The sequence below is a fragment of the Anas acuta genome, chromosome 2 (assembly GCF_963932015.1).
Source record: "Anas acuta chromosome 2, bAnaAcu1.1, whole genome shotgun sequence".
NCBI lineage: Eukaryota > Metazoa > Chordata > Aves > Anseriformes > Anatidae > Anas > Anas acuta.
Window position 1 is genome coordinate 32,492,370 of NC_088980.1, and position 14,877 is coordinate 32,507,246.

The window sequence follows — 14,877 nt, forward strand, 5'->3', positions numbered from 1 at the left end:
ATTATCTTAATTCATAACTAGCTACTAGTTAATGCATGGAGCTGGAAAGCAGAGATGATATGTGTGATCCTACAATTATACTATACTCATATTCTATCCATTATTTTCCAGTCAAGACATGCACATACTGCCTCCACCCCTTTTCTTGCAACACTTCTTTAAAAGCTGCTGCCTGTAAAGCTGTTGATGCACATATGCACACAAACAATCCCACACAGAAAAGCATATTGTTTAGTAAAGAAATACACATGTATTTTGAAAATAGGGTTTTATTGGAAGTTTATCAAAAATATCTGATATCTTTTTTAAGACAGGCACTTCAGACTTCAGTCCTTTTTTTTTTAGCTTTGGGTTCTTGTGGCAGTTGAGGCAATTCACTTTCTTCAACTTCACAATGCTTTCTTTTCTTTTTCTTTGACTTTTTGTGGTCACTTTGGTAACCACTAGAGTCACTGGCAGGCAATACCTGTTGCTGTTCTTCTTGCTTACGTTTTTTCTTTTTCTTCTTCTTGTTTTTATCATCACATATTCCATTCACAGGATCAACACTTTGCTCTTCTGCATTGTCCCTCTCAGTGTTACCTGTCTCATCTGGAGGCTCTTCCATGACATTAACTCCCCCAGAGTCATTCAAGCTATTTTTCTCATGTTCAAGGTTTTGAGTTTCCTCTCCATTTGCACAGTCAGTGACGCTCTCAGATATTTTGGGCTGCATACTGTAAGGAAACACACAAAATAAGATGAAATAGAAAATCTTAAGGCATGTCACACAGTGAAATGTCACAATTTTCTGAAGCACAGTATTTACACCGATAAAATATACAAATGGAAAATATGACACTCTATTTAGCAAAAAATATAAAGCCTGTTAACACTTTCGACTTAATTTCTACTACCTGACCACCTTTTATTTTACAAATGAATCAATATGCTCTCCCAAACCTTAGCCTAAATTTCTTCTCTAACATCCTGTACACACTATTTTGTTATTTCCTCTTTTCTTTTATTCCAGTAATTTGTAATTACACACTGTGCAGTACCCCTTTTTGTTGGTTCATCAGTTATTCAAAAACACACTACAACCTGTTCAATCATACCTGAGATACACTGCTGGTTTTACCAAGCAATTGCCCTGAGGAAGTCTGTACAGATAAAGCAAAGAAGATGCCAGAAAAACAAAAATACAAAACCAAACAATAAAAACAATAACAAAAAAAAAAAAAAAAACACAAAACACTAAAAACAAAACCTTAGCAGGCATCCTGCAAGTAATAGCACTGGAGAAAACGTCTAAGAAGACTCATAAGGAAAGAATGCAGTTAAAACGACAGAGGAACAGATGCCCCCAGAGTCACTGGGGACAAAATGGTTAAACTTCATTCTGAATTCATGAAAACAATCCAGAACATCCTTTCAGATTAAACACAACTCTATGGATCTCCAAAAATGTTATGATTTCATCAGTAATATTTACACTGTACATTAAAAAAAAAAAAAAGTTAATCCCATTGGTAAAAAAAAATGGTCAGCAAACAAACATTTTAAAAATCTAAATAAACTCTTTCAAAGATATCACTATTAAGATTTTTAGCTAGTTGCTCTGAAAACCTAGAGGCGTAAGTGAACAGATGAAGGTCATGCATTTTCTTATATCATCTTTGAGATCAAAGATGTTTCTGCAAGCATTTAAGTCACCTGCATGTAACGACTTGTGATTATGTAACTGTTAGTATGTGTACGTGTGTAGAAATACCAACACACACACTGTGTTCAGAAATTGGAACATTTTTACTTGAAAAGTCTAGAAATGTTCATAAAGAAAGCTACTCTAGTTTTCAGGTGTTACTTTGAACACGTATGATATATATACACAATCAACAGTTCACAGGACAGCAGTTAGTTTTTTTAAAGCTCAGAAAAATCTATATTTATTTTTCCAGAGAAAATTTCCATTCAAGTTCTTAACAGCAAGATGTTTAATTTGACTAATACAACCTAATTATAGATGAGGGTTTGTATAAAAACAGGGAAGCTTAAAGCCTAAGACGTTACATCACATCATTTAGCTTATAACAAATCCATTAAAACAGTTCAAAAATATTCTCTTTTATGGCACAATACCTTGTTTTAGTCAGTCCTCCTCGAATGAAGAACACTCCAGCTGCATCAGAATCTAAGTGTGATACTCGAAATTTCAGTTCATCCCCTACTTTTAACCCTAACTCTTGCCACTCTACAGCTGACATTTGTTCAGGTTTAGGGATAGAAGCATTGAAGCATCCATGTATCAGACAGCCAATATGACTGGGGGCCACTTTATTAATTACACCCTAAAAAAGAAAAACAATGTCATATAAAGATCTATTAAAGATTATCCCTTTGAATGCATAGGTGATGCATGTTCAGTTTCCTATATAGACACTTTGGACACTTTCTACACTCAAGTTAGAAGTTTGTTTATCTAGCAAATAAGTAAAATTTTCTACACTAAAATCAAAACCATTTTTGAGAAATTTCTTCTCAGAAAGTGTCGTCAGGCATTGGAACGGGTTGCCCAAGGAAGTGGTGATGTCACCGTCCCTGGGGGTGTTTAAGGAAAGGTTGGACCTGGTACTTAGGGACATGGTTTAGTGGGTGTCATTGGTAGTAGGGTGATGGTTGGACCAGATGATCTTGGAGGTCTCTTCCAACCTTAATGATTCTATGATTCTTTTTATACAGTCCAGTTCAGTGAACCTGTATCTGTAAAAATGAAAGTCAAAGCATGGAATTTAGCTATAGTGAGTGCATGCATCAAACAGTTACCTCTTTCCTGACCGTACAGCCATCAGCTTTGTTTTAAAGCCATTTTAAATCCTACCTATTTGTTTGAAATTACTTTCATGTTGGTACAGTGCTACTTAGCAGCTAAAGATGCAGATGACACATAAGAAGCCTTTAAGTACTTTTTTTTTGCACATCTAACCTTATCCACCTTTGCTCTCCTCAGAGATGAATGAAAGACATCGAGAGGGTGTCTCCTTAAAGATGAATTTGAGATGGTGTGTTCATCCACTTTCTACCAAAAGGACCTATTTACTTCTTAATGACATTTACAGAAAGGCATATGCTACTCCACAAGAAACATGGCATAACAGCAGATACAGGAAAACCAAGTTGAGAGTTTGAATACGTGTTCTGCTTAAAGCTGCTCCCTGAGCCATGTATTTCACAGAATCACAGATTTGTATTACCTTTTACTGAAAAGCCGGTGTAAGTGCTGCTCTAGGACTTAAAAGAAATAAATTCATCTTTACACCCTAAACCTTACCGCCACTATTAAATAAGAGTAAACTCATCCGTTTAAGAATTATTTGCTCTTTAAACTTCTATTTAATAAATTTCACAGAATCATAGAATCACAGAATATCCAAGTTGGAAGGGATCCACAAGGATCATTGAATCTACCTCCTGGGTCCCCAGAGGACCATCAAAAATAAATAAATAACTAGATTAAAAAAAAAAAAAACAAAGAAACAAACAAACAAAAAAAACAGATCATGTGTCTGAGAGCACTGTCCAAATGCTTCATGACCAGTTCCCGGGGGAGCCTGTCAACAGTGCCCAACCACCCTATGGGTGCAGAACCTTTCCCTAACCCCCAGCCTGACCCTCCCCTGTCCCAGATCCATTCTGTTCCCTTGGGTCCTGTTGCCTGTCGTCCCCAGAGAGCAGAGCTCAGCGCCTGCCCCTCCACTCCCCTTGTGAAGGAGCTGCAGGCCGCCATGAGGCCTCCTCTCAGCCTGCTCTGCTCTGGGCTGGACTAACCAAGGGACTTCAGCTGCTTCCCATTGTGTCTTCCCCTCTAGACCCTTCACCATCTTTGTCACCATCCTCCGGAGGCTCTGTAATAGCTTTATGTCCTTGCACTGTGGTGCCCAAAACTGCATGCTCGAGGTGAATCCACACCAGCCTCACACATTTAGGGGCAGGCAGCACATTAGTGTGACAATATTGATTACTACTATAAACTACTACTGAACTATTATAAACTACTGGCATGGTAAGAAACTACCCACAGAAATTACTAGACTAAACCAAAATACAACTCTACATAAGTCCCAGCCCACTGCTTTTGATGGAGATAAGCCAAGCCTTGATAACTGAAGTAAAAAATTCCCTGAGAGGTGCCGGTGTATTTACATGTTATACATGTAAATAAGCTATAAAAGGTATAAAACACAAGTAAACAGCACTGGGTGTGCAGGGAGTCATTGCTCCACCAACATGCACACACGAACATCAAACATTCTAAATATACAGAACATTGCTCCTTCATACTAAACCCGAGTATGCCTATACAATCAGAAAAGGTAACAAACAATCCTGTAAGTTCCATGACTTAACAGTCTCCATTTTCCATTCCTTTTCTTCATTACAAACAAGTCTCCATTTTCCATTCCTTTTGAACAATATGTCTTGCTTTAAGTTGTCAAGCAACTCGGTCTTCCAGCGTTATGTATCCCGTTCTTCCCAGATCGAAGAAAAGCATATCCATCTCCTTTTCAAGGCCAATAGGGCCTGGGTCAAAAGGCACGTCCAGGTCAGCAGGGGACGGAACAGCAAAGGCCTGCGATGGCTGTAGCAGCAGAGGGCCCATGGCGTAGCAGTCGGATCAGTAAAGGAGCCCGCAGCTCCCTCACTATCTGGCAAACCACACGTTTCTGACTGTGGCCCCACATGACTCTTTAAGGCCTCCAAGATTGCTCGCCAGGTGCTGAGCAATCCCACTGCAACCTTGTCATTTTTAGTTGCAGAGTCCCACACCTTGACCTCAGTTTGGTCCCATGTTTCAGGATCATAAACTGTCTGATTGTTAATAAGGAGAATAAGCTGTAAGGTTACCAGGACAGCCTTTGTTCCTAAGGACGTATGATTCCCCATAATGCGCAGCTGCTTACCAGCGAGGGGCAGCTGTGTGCACGGCTCCGCTTCTCTCAGCTCGAGCTTCTTTCCAGCTCTGGTGTGCCTGTTTCCAGTGACTTTCTGTACGAGCTTCTCTGAGCAGTTTGCTGAGTTTGGCCAAACCCATCTTCATGAGGTGATCAATGTGCCTGTTCCCGTCCTGGTCTCCATTCTGCTAGCCTGTTCCTTTTCATTCCTTCTTTCTGCTTCTTTATTGATGACATAACTTCATCGGGTTGCCTTTTTTCTATCTTGAGGGCAGGCTCCCCTCTTATACCCTTCTCTCCACAGCAGTTCCTTTCAAAACAACTTTTCATTGGTCAAACAACTTTGCATATAACAGAAAACACCCAGAAACTTCCATGCCTTAACTGCTGGAGAACAAGCAACCGAGTCTGCATGGAGTCTCCTGAGTCACCCTTCTTTGTTCCCTCCAAACTCTTTTACATTCCTGATGGCCTCATCGTTAAGAGTCTGATGTTACCATCAACCGCGGGGCTTTCTGACCCCCAAGGCCACACTCCCACATCTCCCCCTTCTTTATTAATATCAACCATTTTCTCACACGAATCACCACTCCATACCTAACATACTTACCACCATTTTTTTCCCCTTCTTGGGGCTGAAGATGACGAAGTCCGCCTCGATGTTCAGGTGCACGAAGCCCTGGTCGTCGCGGATGTCGCCGAGCTCCCCCACCACCCGCACGTTGTCGTAGGCCACCGGCACGCCCTGGAGGCTGCGGAGGAAGCAGAGCGAGCCGTGAGCGGGGCGCCCACCCCCGAGGTCCCCCCAGGCGGGCGGGCCGAGGGCTTCCCCCACGGCAGAGCGACCCCGCGGGGGCCGCCCGGTGCCCGGCCGCACCTCTCCGAGTAGCGCAGCAGCTCGGCGTCCAGCTGGGCGCGGATGCCCGTGCGCTTGTGGCCGAGGTAGCGCGGCGGCAGCGCGATGTGCCGGCGGTGCGGCGCCACCACCAGGCACGAGTAGCGCCGCCCCACCAGCCCGCGGGCCGCGGCGAAGGACGGCAGCTCGGCGGCGGCGGGAGGCGGCGGCGGCGGCGGCTCCCCGGGCACGGCCATGCTGCGGGGCCCGGCCGCCGCGCGGCGAGATGGCGTCAGGGGCACTGACGCAGTTCCGAGGGCGGGATGCGGGGCGGCCCTGGGGGCTGGGGGGGGGATGTGGGAGGGCGCTGAGGGCGCTGCTTTAGTCTGGAGAGGGAACAACCCCAGGTCCCTCAGCTGCTCCTCACAGGACGTGTGTTCGGGCCCTACACCAGCTCTGTAGCCCAAACACTGTTATCTGTGCCAACAGCTAGAAGCAGAGATTTATATCCATAAACCATACCTTCAGTCTTAGTTATCTATACTGTTTAGTTCCTCTTTAGATTATGCCTCAGTGATCAGCATAGCTTATTTTCTCCATTCAACTGAAAGGTTTTACCTGTAGTGCCCCTTACCATGCATGAATTTATTCCACAGTCCTAAATTTAACACGTTCAATCAAAAGACTGCTGTGAAGATTGCACAGGGATTAACTATTGTCATAAATTTAAATTATCGTGAGTGGTTTTCTTCACACGTGCACTGTTAAGAAAAACAGAGTTTGTTTTCTATTGCCAGGGCCTGAGTCTAATTTGTGCATATAATGAGAAATTTTGTAAGACTTTATTAAACACATATTAAAAGGTGGAAGGAGAAGAAAGATAAAGGTTATAAAAGTCATAAAAAGGGGTGCAGGTGCACTGTACACTGAAAATGACCTACAAAGTAAGCTGCAGTAATAAAAAAAAAAAGCTTACTGTCCTATTGTAACCAATGGAACTTATGGCTAGTTGGTAAAAACAAGTTTTGTCCAGAAAAGTCAGCGAGACTTCATAAACAACAAAAAAAAGAAGTTGCGCAGTATTGGCTTAAGATCTGGTTTTAAACTGATTTAACTGAACTGCTGCAAAACCTTGAAAAGCTATTCTTTCTTTGATTTAAATCTAATTTATGTCAATTTAACTTGTATTAGTAAAAGTACACTTTTATACTGATTAACTCCACATGGGGATTTTGATATACCAATTTTATTAAAGGTGTTAAATTTTCTTCATATTACAGAGACCTCAGAAACACGGTTGTTCTATAAAGACAAACCTTACTTCATATATCAGAAATCCTTGAACTCCCTATAAAATGTTAAGTGATGCAAAAGCCTTTTGAAACTATTCAAAACTAAAATATCAGATTTTCTTCAACTGTATGTACAGCGCAGATAAGACCTTGTTAGTTTTCATAGCTGAAACAAGTGGTACTTTACTGCAAGTAAAGTTGGATTAGTATGAAAGACCTGACATAAAAAAATGGTTTTCAGATAACTGAACTTGCAGATTTGAAAGTATCTTGAACTACTATAATCTGTATTCTCTTGTGGCTTTAATCCTCCAGAGTGTTTAAAGCCTATTGAAATCAATTGTATGCTATACCCTCTGAGCTTTCTGGAGAAATAGCTATATTTTTGGTTTCCTGTATTCAGGTCATATTTAATCCTTGCAATGTGTTTTCAATCTCAGTTAAAGACCATGTTCAATAACTGCATGCACTTTTATTCCTAAATTAAATATACATTTTATAACTCTTATTTATGAGTAGATCTAGTTTGCAATGAGAACATATAACCCACTATGGTCTATACTCAGCTTTATCTAGGATAATAAAAACCTAGCTCTGTTCATTAAATAAAAGCTCCGAATATGATAGGGAGACAATATAACCAAAAATGTGGACTTGTAACTCCCTGTACACTGGTCAGACAAGATGGTGCCAGGAGGTCTCCCTCCTTGTCCACCTTCTGCAGGAATCCAGTACTATCCTCGCAGGCTGCCTGTCCTCAGAAAAATCCTTACTCTCAGGTGCTGTGCCCCAGACCACACACTCCTTCTGTCACGCTACAAAATTTCCTTTGCTCTTTCAGATTCTCTAAATGTAAATCCTACAACAAAATAATAATGTCTTCAGGCCTACAGAAAGTTTTTTGGGGGCCTACAGAGGCGTGGGCTTAACTTAAACATGATGGACGTGGTCAGTAGCCTTTAAAGGGAGTTCAGTTTTAGCAGGTCACTTGGCCTGCTCCCCAAAGCAGATGCATGTAGCAGTGGTGGTGTGGCCATATAGAGGTATTTTAGTTCAGATCTTATCTGCACTTGCTAAATGAATCTCCATTTATCCCTGCAACTGTGCTGTGCTTTTTATGCCAAGTGCCTTTAGGACTTTCAGGACTCCCTTCAGGCTAAAGTAATCTGGAGCATGAGTTTTAAATCCTAATGGTAATTAAATCTACAGGATTGTAATACAGGTAATTCAGAATAACCTCCTTTAAACTCTTATAGTGTTGATAACTGGTCTCAGCACAGCTATTTTACTCAGTGAATCCATACCTGTCAAGTCACACTGCTTGCTGATGCAACATAGCCCATCTAGACCAAAAACAGGGTTGTTGTGTTATCTTCTAGGGACTTTAGACACATCATATGACTTGGGCTTTCACTACCTGATTGTAAAAGATGTCCTGACCAAAGAGAGGAATTTCAGTGTTACTGCTACTGCCACTTCCTCCAGTCACAGTGCAGTTCTGGAAACCATCAGGACCAATAAATAAGGGCAATTCTTATTGCCCTTTTTATTTATTATTTATTTATTTATTATTTTATTTATTTTCCATAGTTGTTTATCTTCTGTTCAGTCCTTGATGTTAGCTTTCAGTTTAAAAACAGTCTGTCTTAGCTGAACTTTTTGCAACACTGCAGTGAGCCTATGTGCAAAAATGCAGCTAAAATCAATGTCTTAAACAGCACAGCATTGGTACATTTGCCAAGTCTCACAGCGGCTGATAAAACTCTGATGAACCTGTTTTTTTCTAGCAGTGAGGTTGCCAGTAACAACCAGGACCAAAACCAAAAGCTGTGTTTTCAATCACTGCTGTTCTTTTCCTTTCTATTTTATCTGTGTTAGTCTTGTTTTTATGGAAACAAGGCCAGACTCCAGCAAGGACATTCATTAACAGCCACATATTGAGCACCTCTCAGCTAGGACTTTTCTTGTATTCCAAAACAGTCCTTGCCATCTTTAGTCCAGGTTTATTGATTAGCATCATATTAGGGAGGAGCCTCATACTACTGCCCATTCACGCTCATTTGTGGCAGCTACAGCACATTCATTCTGAGGGCAGACTCCATCCAGCATTAAAATTCTGTAAATCCTAGTTGTAATCGAATATGCCACATTTTGTGGAATGGTGCCTGTGGCACTACGCTGGAGTAGCATATATATTCCCTCTTCGTACCATGCACTCAGAGGTATCTTTATGTTTTGAAACTGAATCCATCCCAGGCTCCTCAACACACAACTCGTGCTCTATAAAAAGAGAAATGAAGAAATGCCTCACAGTTACAAAGAAAGGGCGTAAAAGATACAGTAGAAAACTCATGCTCATTATTTATTTTCAAATATTTTAGCTGTTTTACATTTTTGTGTGGTATCATAAAAAACCTACACCATCTTTAATGTGAGCTGTTGCTGGGGTACATAATAGGCTGAAGAATCTTTACTCAAACTCTCTACTTTGTTTGAAGTTGTGTGGCAATAGATTTGTTTCAACGTCTTTAATTGTCATCCCTAAAAGAGACTAGTTGAGTAAGTTTGGTACTAAGGGACAAAGTTTAGTGATGGGACTCAGTAGGTCAGATTAGTGGTTGCGCTTGATGAGCTTGAATGGCTTTTCCAACCTAGATGATTCTATTCTATGATTTTCTGTGTGGCCTGTGAGAATTAGGCATATAGACGTCATTGAGTGGGTCAACTTGTGGTCATAAACAGGAGTTTTCTTAGGCTTATTTCCTGGAATCCTTTTCAAGAGAGACACAATTAATTTATGTAAGGATTATCTAAACATCCGTTAGTTGCAGTACTAAAAACTCACTTGTCTGGAAATATGGAAAGAATTAAGTTATTATTCTCATGCAAAAACATAATTCAAGTAAATATGAGATGATGAGAGGAGAAACACTCTTCTTTAATAACATTTCCCTTCAAAAAGGTAGATATTCCTGTCAGTATATCAGTCATCCTTGTATCACTGTTTTTGTAAAAAATGTATCAAATGCTAAAAATCCACCAGATGGCACACTAAAGCCTCGATACTGAAAAATGCAGCCGTCCAAGAGAACGATAGAAGCTGCATGGCAGGCTAGAAATTCAATCTGTAATACAATTGCAGACTGTGCTTTGTTTTGTCAGTGATTACTAGGTCAATCTTTAATAGGTAGGAAATGACTTAGAGAAACATTAAGGGAGAGAAATGGGATAAGACAGCAATTATGTTAATTTATTTCAGTTAATAATTTATCTTGATTTGTAGTGACATTTATGATGTCTGGGATGAACATTTCCTAACAGCTGGGGACTGGCTATATTTGCCTTTGGTTCTTGATTGTCCAAGCAGGTTGTAGTATGCCAGGAAATGGCTGATGCGACTGGTGATCAGTATTCTGGAGAAAAAACATCTTGTCTATAAATATCTTGCTGAAGGAGCTGTATCCAAGTACCTGCCTGTCCTTTTATCTGTGGAAATGAGAAAATCTGCATCGGGAGGACTGGTGGCTGTGGTGCCCGTCTCCAGCTTTGTTAGTATTTGAAGTCCGAATGCTTTTCAAGTCACAGTTTCAATGGTATAGAGACACTGTGACCTGTGGAGGATATAATGATGACTCTCCCTTCCATGTTTCCATCTAGTGTGTGAGGTGTGTTCAGACACTGGCTGAAGGTACAGCAAATAAAGTGAAGACATGTCTTTTCCATGTATACATGTGCTGTGTGGACACAGAAACATGGGAGGGAAGCAGCCTATTCCAACATAAAGAACAGCAAGGCTTTTCCACATTGGAAATGCTTCTGACAAATTCTGCTAACACAGCGGATTGATGCACAGGTTGTAAATGAGGTGACAGAACAACCTGTCTGTTATTTTGTGGTTTGTTCTCTGAGAAACTTCAAGCAAACATTTATTCCAGCTTTTTAAAAATTGTCAGGAAAGATAGGAATTAAGGGTCCACAGGGGATCACCTCCAGAAAATCCAAGTGTTGTTAATTTTAAGAGCAGAAAATGTCTTTCTGCTATCCTGCTTTATGACTCCAGTACTTCAAGATACTGAAGAAGACTAAATAATTTTCTGCATCTGCTAGTTCTGTATCTTTTTAGTGTTAATGTCTTGTTAAATTGCATAAAGAATTGCACTATCAATTGTGAAAATATAAGGAAATAAACAACTTTCAGATTTTTTTTTTTTTAACTCTACAGTACTATTCACAATATTGCATCTCTATTTTTCTATATATATGGAAAATGTTAATGTTTCTGGCCTTGATACCAGGTCCCTAGTCTGAGGATTTTGCTATTTAGGAGCTATCCAAAGTAACCATGGGTTATAGTTGAGAAGTATGAAAAAGGAGGATGTGGAATTCACTTATGTGGATATTTTTTCTTATTATCTACAGACTCTAACAGGTAGATTGTCACCTGTATGTATGGTAAGATATTATTATGTTTTCTTTTATCTATATTTTCTTCTGCAGTCAAAGGTATATATCTTTTTTTCCTATTGAAAGACTAAAAAAATGAAGCCTTTACCTAAAATGTAATGGAAGTGACAGCCAGTTCTTTCCTAATGTTCAAAAGCTTTATTAGTCTTCATATCATGACTATGTGATTTTGCTTAGGATCAGATACAGACTTGTTTGGGTGTCATTAAAAAAGTTGTTCATTTTATATTTACACCTTATGTGAATGAAAAAAATACCCCAGATCTGATGGCTTTCTATTCTCATTTTTAAACCAAGCAGGCTGAGTAAGCATCATTCCATGTAGCTGTTTATTCTGAACAAAATCTCCAAAAATACTGGCATTCCTTTTCCAGGAATATCCTTTGTTAACTGTAAGATATGCTTTTAATTTTTTAAAATAAGAATCTGCCTAAATGATGGATAAATTTTTCCTCAATCTCTGTTTGAAGACAAACATAAAGTAATGACATCAGCATAGAACAATTCCAGATTTACTATTTTTCGTCTGCCTTTCTTATGTGGCATATACTACTTCAGAAACCTTTTAATGTCCCTAGATTTACTGAGCCTTATTCCATATTTGACTATTAATAACAGCATTATTTATCTTCAGATAAAAAAGTCATTATTATGACTTGATACTGTTATAAATGAAGTCTCAACTCAATCTGAATTTAGTAATATTTACACTTGGTATAAAAGGTATAAAAGGCAAGTAAACAGTGCTGGTTGTGCGGGGAGTCTACACTCCACCAACTCAACAAACGAACGTCAAACTTTCTAAATATACAGAACATTGCTCCTTCATACTAAACCCGAGTATGCCGATACATATGTACAATCAGAAAAGGTAACAATCCTTTAAGTTCCATGACTTAAAAGTCTCCATTTTCCATTCCTTTTCTTGATTACAAACAAGTCTCCATTTTCCATTCCTTCTGAACAATATGTCTCGCTCCAAGTTTGTCAAGCAACTTGGCCTTCGGGCCTTATGTATCCTGTTCTTCCCGGATCGAAGAAAAGCACATCCATCTCCTTTTCAAGGCCAATAGGGCCTGGGTCAAAAGGCACATCCAGGTTATCAGGGGACCGAACAGCAAAGGCCTTCAATGGCTGTAGTGTTCGGGGGGCCGATGGCGTAGCAGTCGGATCAGTAAAGGAGCCCGCAGCTCTCTCACTGTCTGGCAAACCACACATTTCTGACTGTGGCCCCACAGGGCTCTTTAAGGCCTCAGAGACATATGATTCCCCATAATGCACAACTGCTTACCAGCGAGGGGCAGTTATATGCATGGGTCCGCTTCTCTCAGTTTGAGCTTCTTTCCAGCTCTGGTGCACCCATTTCCAGTGACTTTCTGTACGAGCTTCTTTGAGCAGTTTGCTGAGTTTGGCCAAACCCATCTTCATGAGGCGATCAGTGTGCCTGTTCCCATCCTGGTCTCCATTCTGCTAGCCTGTTCCTTTTCATTCCTTCTTTCTGCTTCTTTATTGATGATGTAACTTCATCACGTTGCCTTTTTTTATCTTGAGGGGAGGCTCCCCTCTTATACCCTTCTCTCCACAGCAGTTCTTTTCAAAACAACTTTTCATTGGTCAAACAATTTCGCATATAACAGCAAACACCCAGACACTCCCATGCCTTAACTGCTGGAGAACAAGCAACCGAGACTGCATGGAGTCTCCTGAGTCACCCTTCTTTGTTCCCGCTAAACTCTTTTATATTCCTGATGGCCTCATCGTTAAGAGTCTAATGTTATCTCAACCACGGGGCTTTCCGACCCCCATGGCCACACTCCCAAATCTCCCCCTTCTTTATTAATATCAATCATTTTCTCGACACGAATTGCCACTCCATATGTAACGATACTGTGGAGCTTCACATAGCCATTTGCATTTTAGTCCAGCATCTCTAGGCTCTGAAGCAAGTATACCTTTGCAGTTAGGTAAACTCTGAAGTACTGTGCCTGTAGTAGCTCTTATCTTGTAAAGTGTTTGAGTGTCACTCACCTCTGAATGGTTTAGTGCTAGGTATCAATTGAAGCCTTAATGATATCTCTGAATGACAAACAAACAAAGCGTAATTTTAAGGCAATTGCCAGGTTGTCCTAGTTTGAAGACAAAAGATTCTGTTTTCCCTTATCTTCCTGCAGAGCTCATGGTTTAGTTTGGCAGCACACAGGGCTCTCACTGTTTGCCATCACATCCATCCACCCACATGAAAAAATCACAACACAAGAAAAGTCACAGTTATAGTAAAAACAAAAACCAACGAAACAACACGACTACCAACAACAAACAAAACAAAACAAAAAAACACAACACCACAAAACAAAAACCTGCAACAACAACAGCAAGCCAGCAGACCAAACAAAGCAACACACGAGAATCAGGGACTATTGTGTGAGAATCATGACAAAAGTATAGTTTTCATTTTCCCTGGACTGGTGAAAGTATTAAAAAAATAAATTCAGTGTGGGCAAAATCCTGCTTTCATTTCAGATTCTCTTTTCACTTACCCAAATCCCTTAAGGGCATGAGAAATTTCTGAAGTGCAGCATTGTTCTTTATGTAAACTTAAATGTAATATTAATCACAAGGTTCTTATTGTTATTTTTACCATCACCAGCCCCTGGAAGCAAATAAGATGTAATAGTGAAATCCCAAGATATTTGCTAGCTTTCACTTAAGCAGAGTTCAACTGAAGCTGATGGAATTTGTCTCAGTAAAGACCACCATGGCATGCTTGCTTCATCAGAGAGGTACACCAGTGTGGCCCTCAACATGACACCCACTTTTCAAGGCAAAACTGTCTGCTTGATGTAAGCGTGGGGTTTGGTTGCCACACAGACAATGCAGTGCTCTGCATGTCCACTCATTTGGAAATACACTGCTGTGCCATATTTGAAACAGGGAAATAAACATACATGTATGATGGCTATATAATGCAGAGGCTGAGAGAGCTGGAAAGAGAAGGCCAACTGGCTGTCTTTGAGCTATGGCTGTCTTTGAGTCATTAGCTATGGAGAAGATGGATCCATAGTCTTGGCACAGTGAAAGGGTGAGAGGCAACAGACACAAGTTACAGCAAGAGAAATTCTTACTAGGTATAAGGACAGAATTCTTTACAGTTAGGGTGATCAAATGCTAGAACAGGTTGCCCAGGGTGGCTGTGGGATCCCTGATCTTGGAAATACTAAAAAATGCTTTGGACCAGATGGCCTCCAAAGGTCCCATCTATGTTCAATGCTTCTGTGATTCTAGATTAAGTGACAGTTTTGTTACACAAAAATAAATATTTGGCAGTTATGCAAACTGGGCCATGGTCTTTTAAATC

The 14,877-nt window shown here is 40.3% G+C and overlaps 1 protein-coding gene across 1 annotated transcript; it reads right to left on the reverse strand.

Moving 5' to 3' along the window:
• Positions 1 to 253: 253 nt before the first annotated feature.
• Positions 254 to 6,067, reverse strand: POLR1F (RNA polymerase I subunit F). Its single transcript, XM_068674142.1, has 4 exons — positions 5,809 to 6,067; positions 5,542 to 5,683; positions 2,122 to 2,330; positions 254 to 716 (listed from the first exon to the last, which is right to left on the reverse strand). Exons 1-4 carry the CDS (start codon positions 6,021 to 6,023, stop codon positions 320 to 322), a joined length of 963 nt encoding a protein of 320 aa, XP_068530243.1. The 5' UTR covers positions 6,024 to 6,067; the 3' UTR covers positions 254 to 319.
• Between the last annotated feature and the right edge of the window lie 8,810 nt (positions 6,068 to 14,877).

What these genes read in the sequence shown, in the direction of transcription:
- POLR1F (XM_068674142.1), bottom strand. Translation starts at nt 6,023, where the DNA reads ATGGCCGTGCCCGGGGAGCCGCCGCCGCCGCCGCCTCCCGCCGCCGCC. An exon ending in CTGCTGCGCTACTCGGAGAG is followed by an intron (nt 5,684 to 5,808) that starts GTGCGGCCGGGC and finishes CTTCCTCCGCAG; the next exon opens with CCTCCAGGGCGTGCCGGTGG. An exon ending in AGAAGGGGAAAAAAATGGTG is followed by an intron (nt 2,331 to 5,541) that starts GTAAGTATGTTA and finishes TTTCTTTTTTAG; the next exon opens with GGTGTAATTAATAAAGTGGC.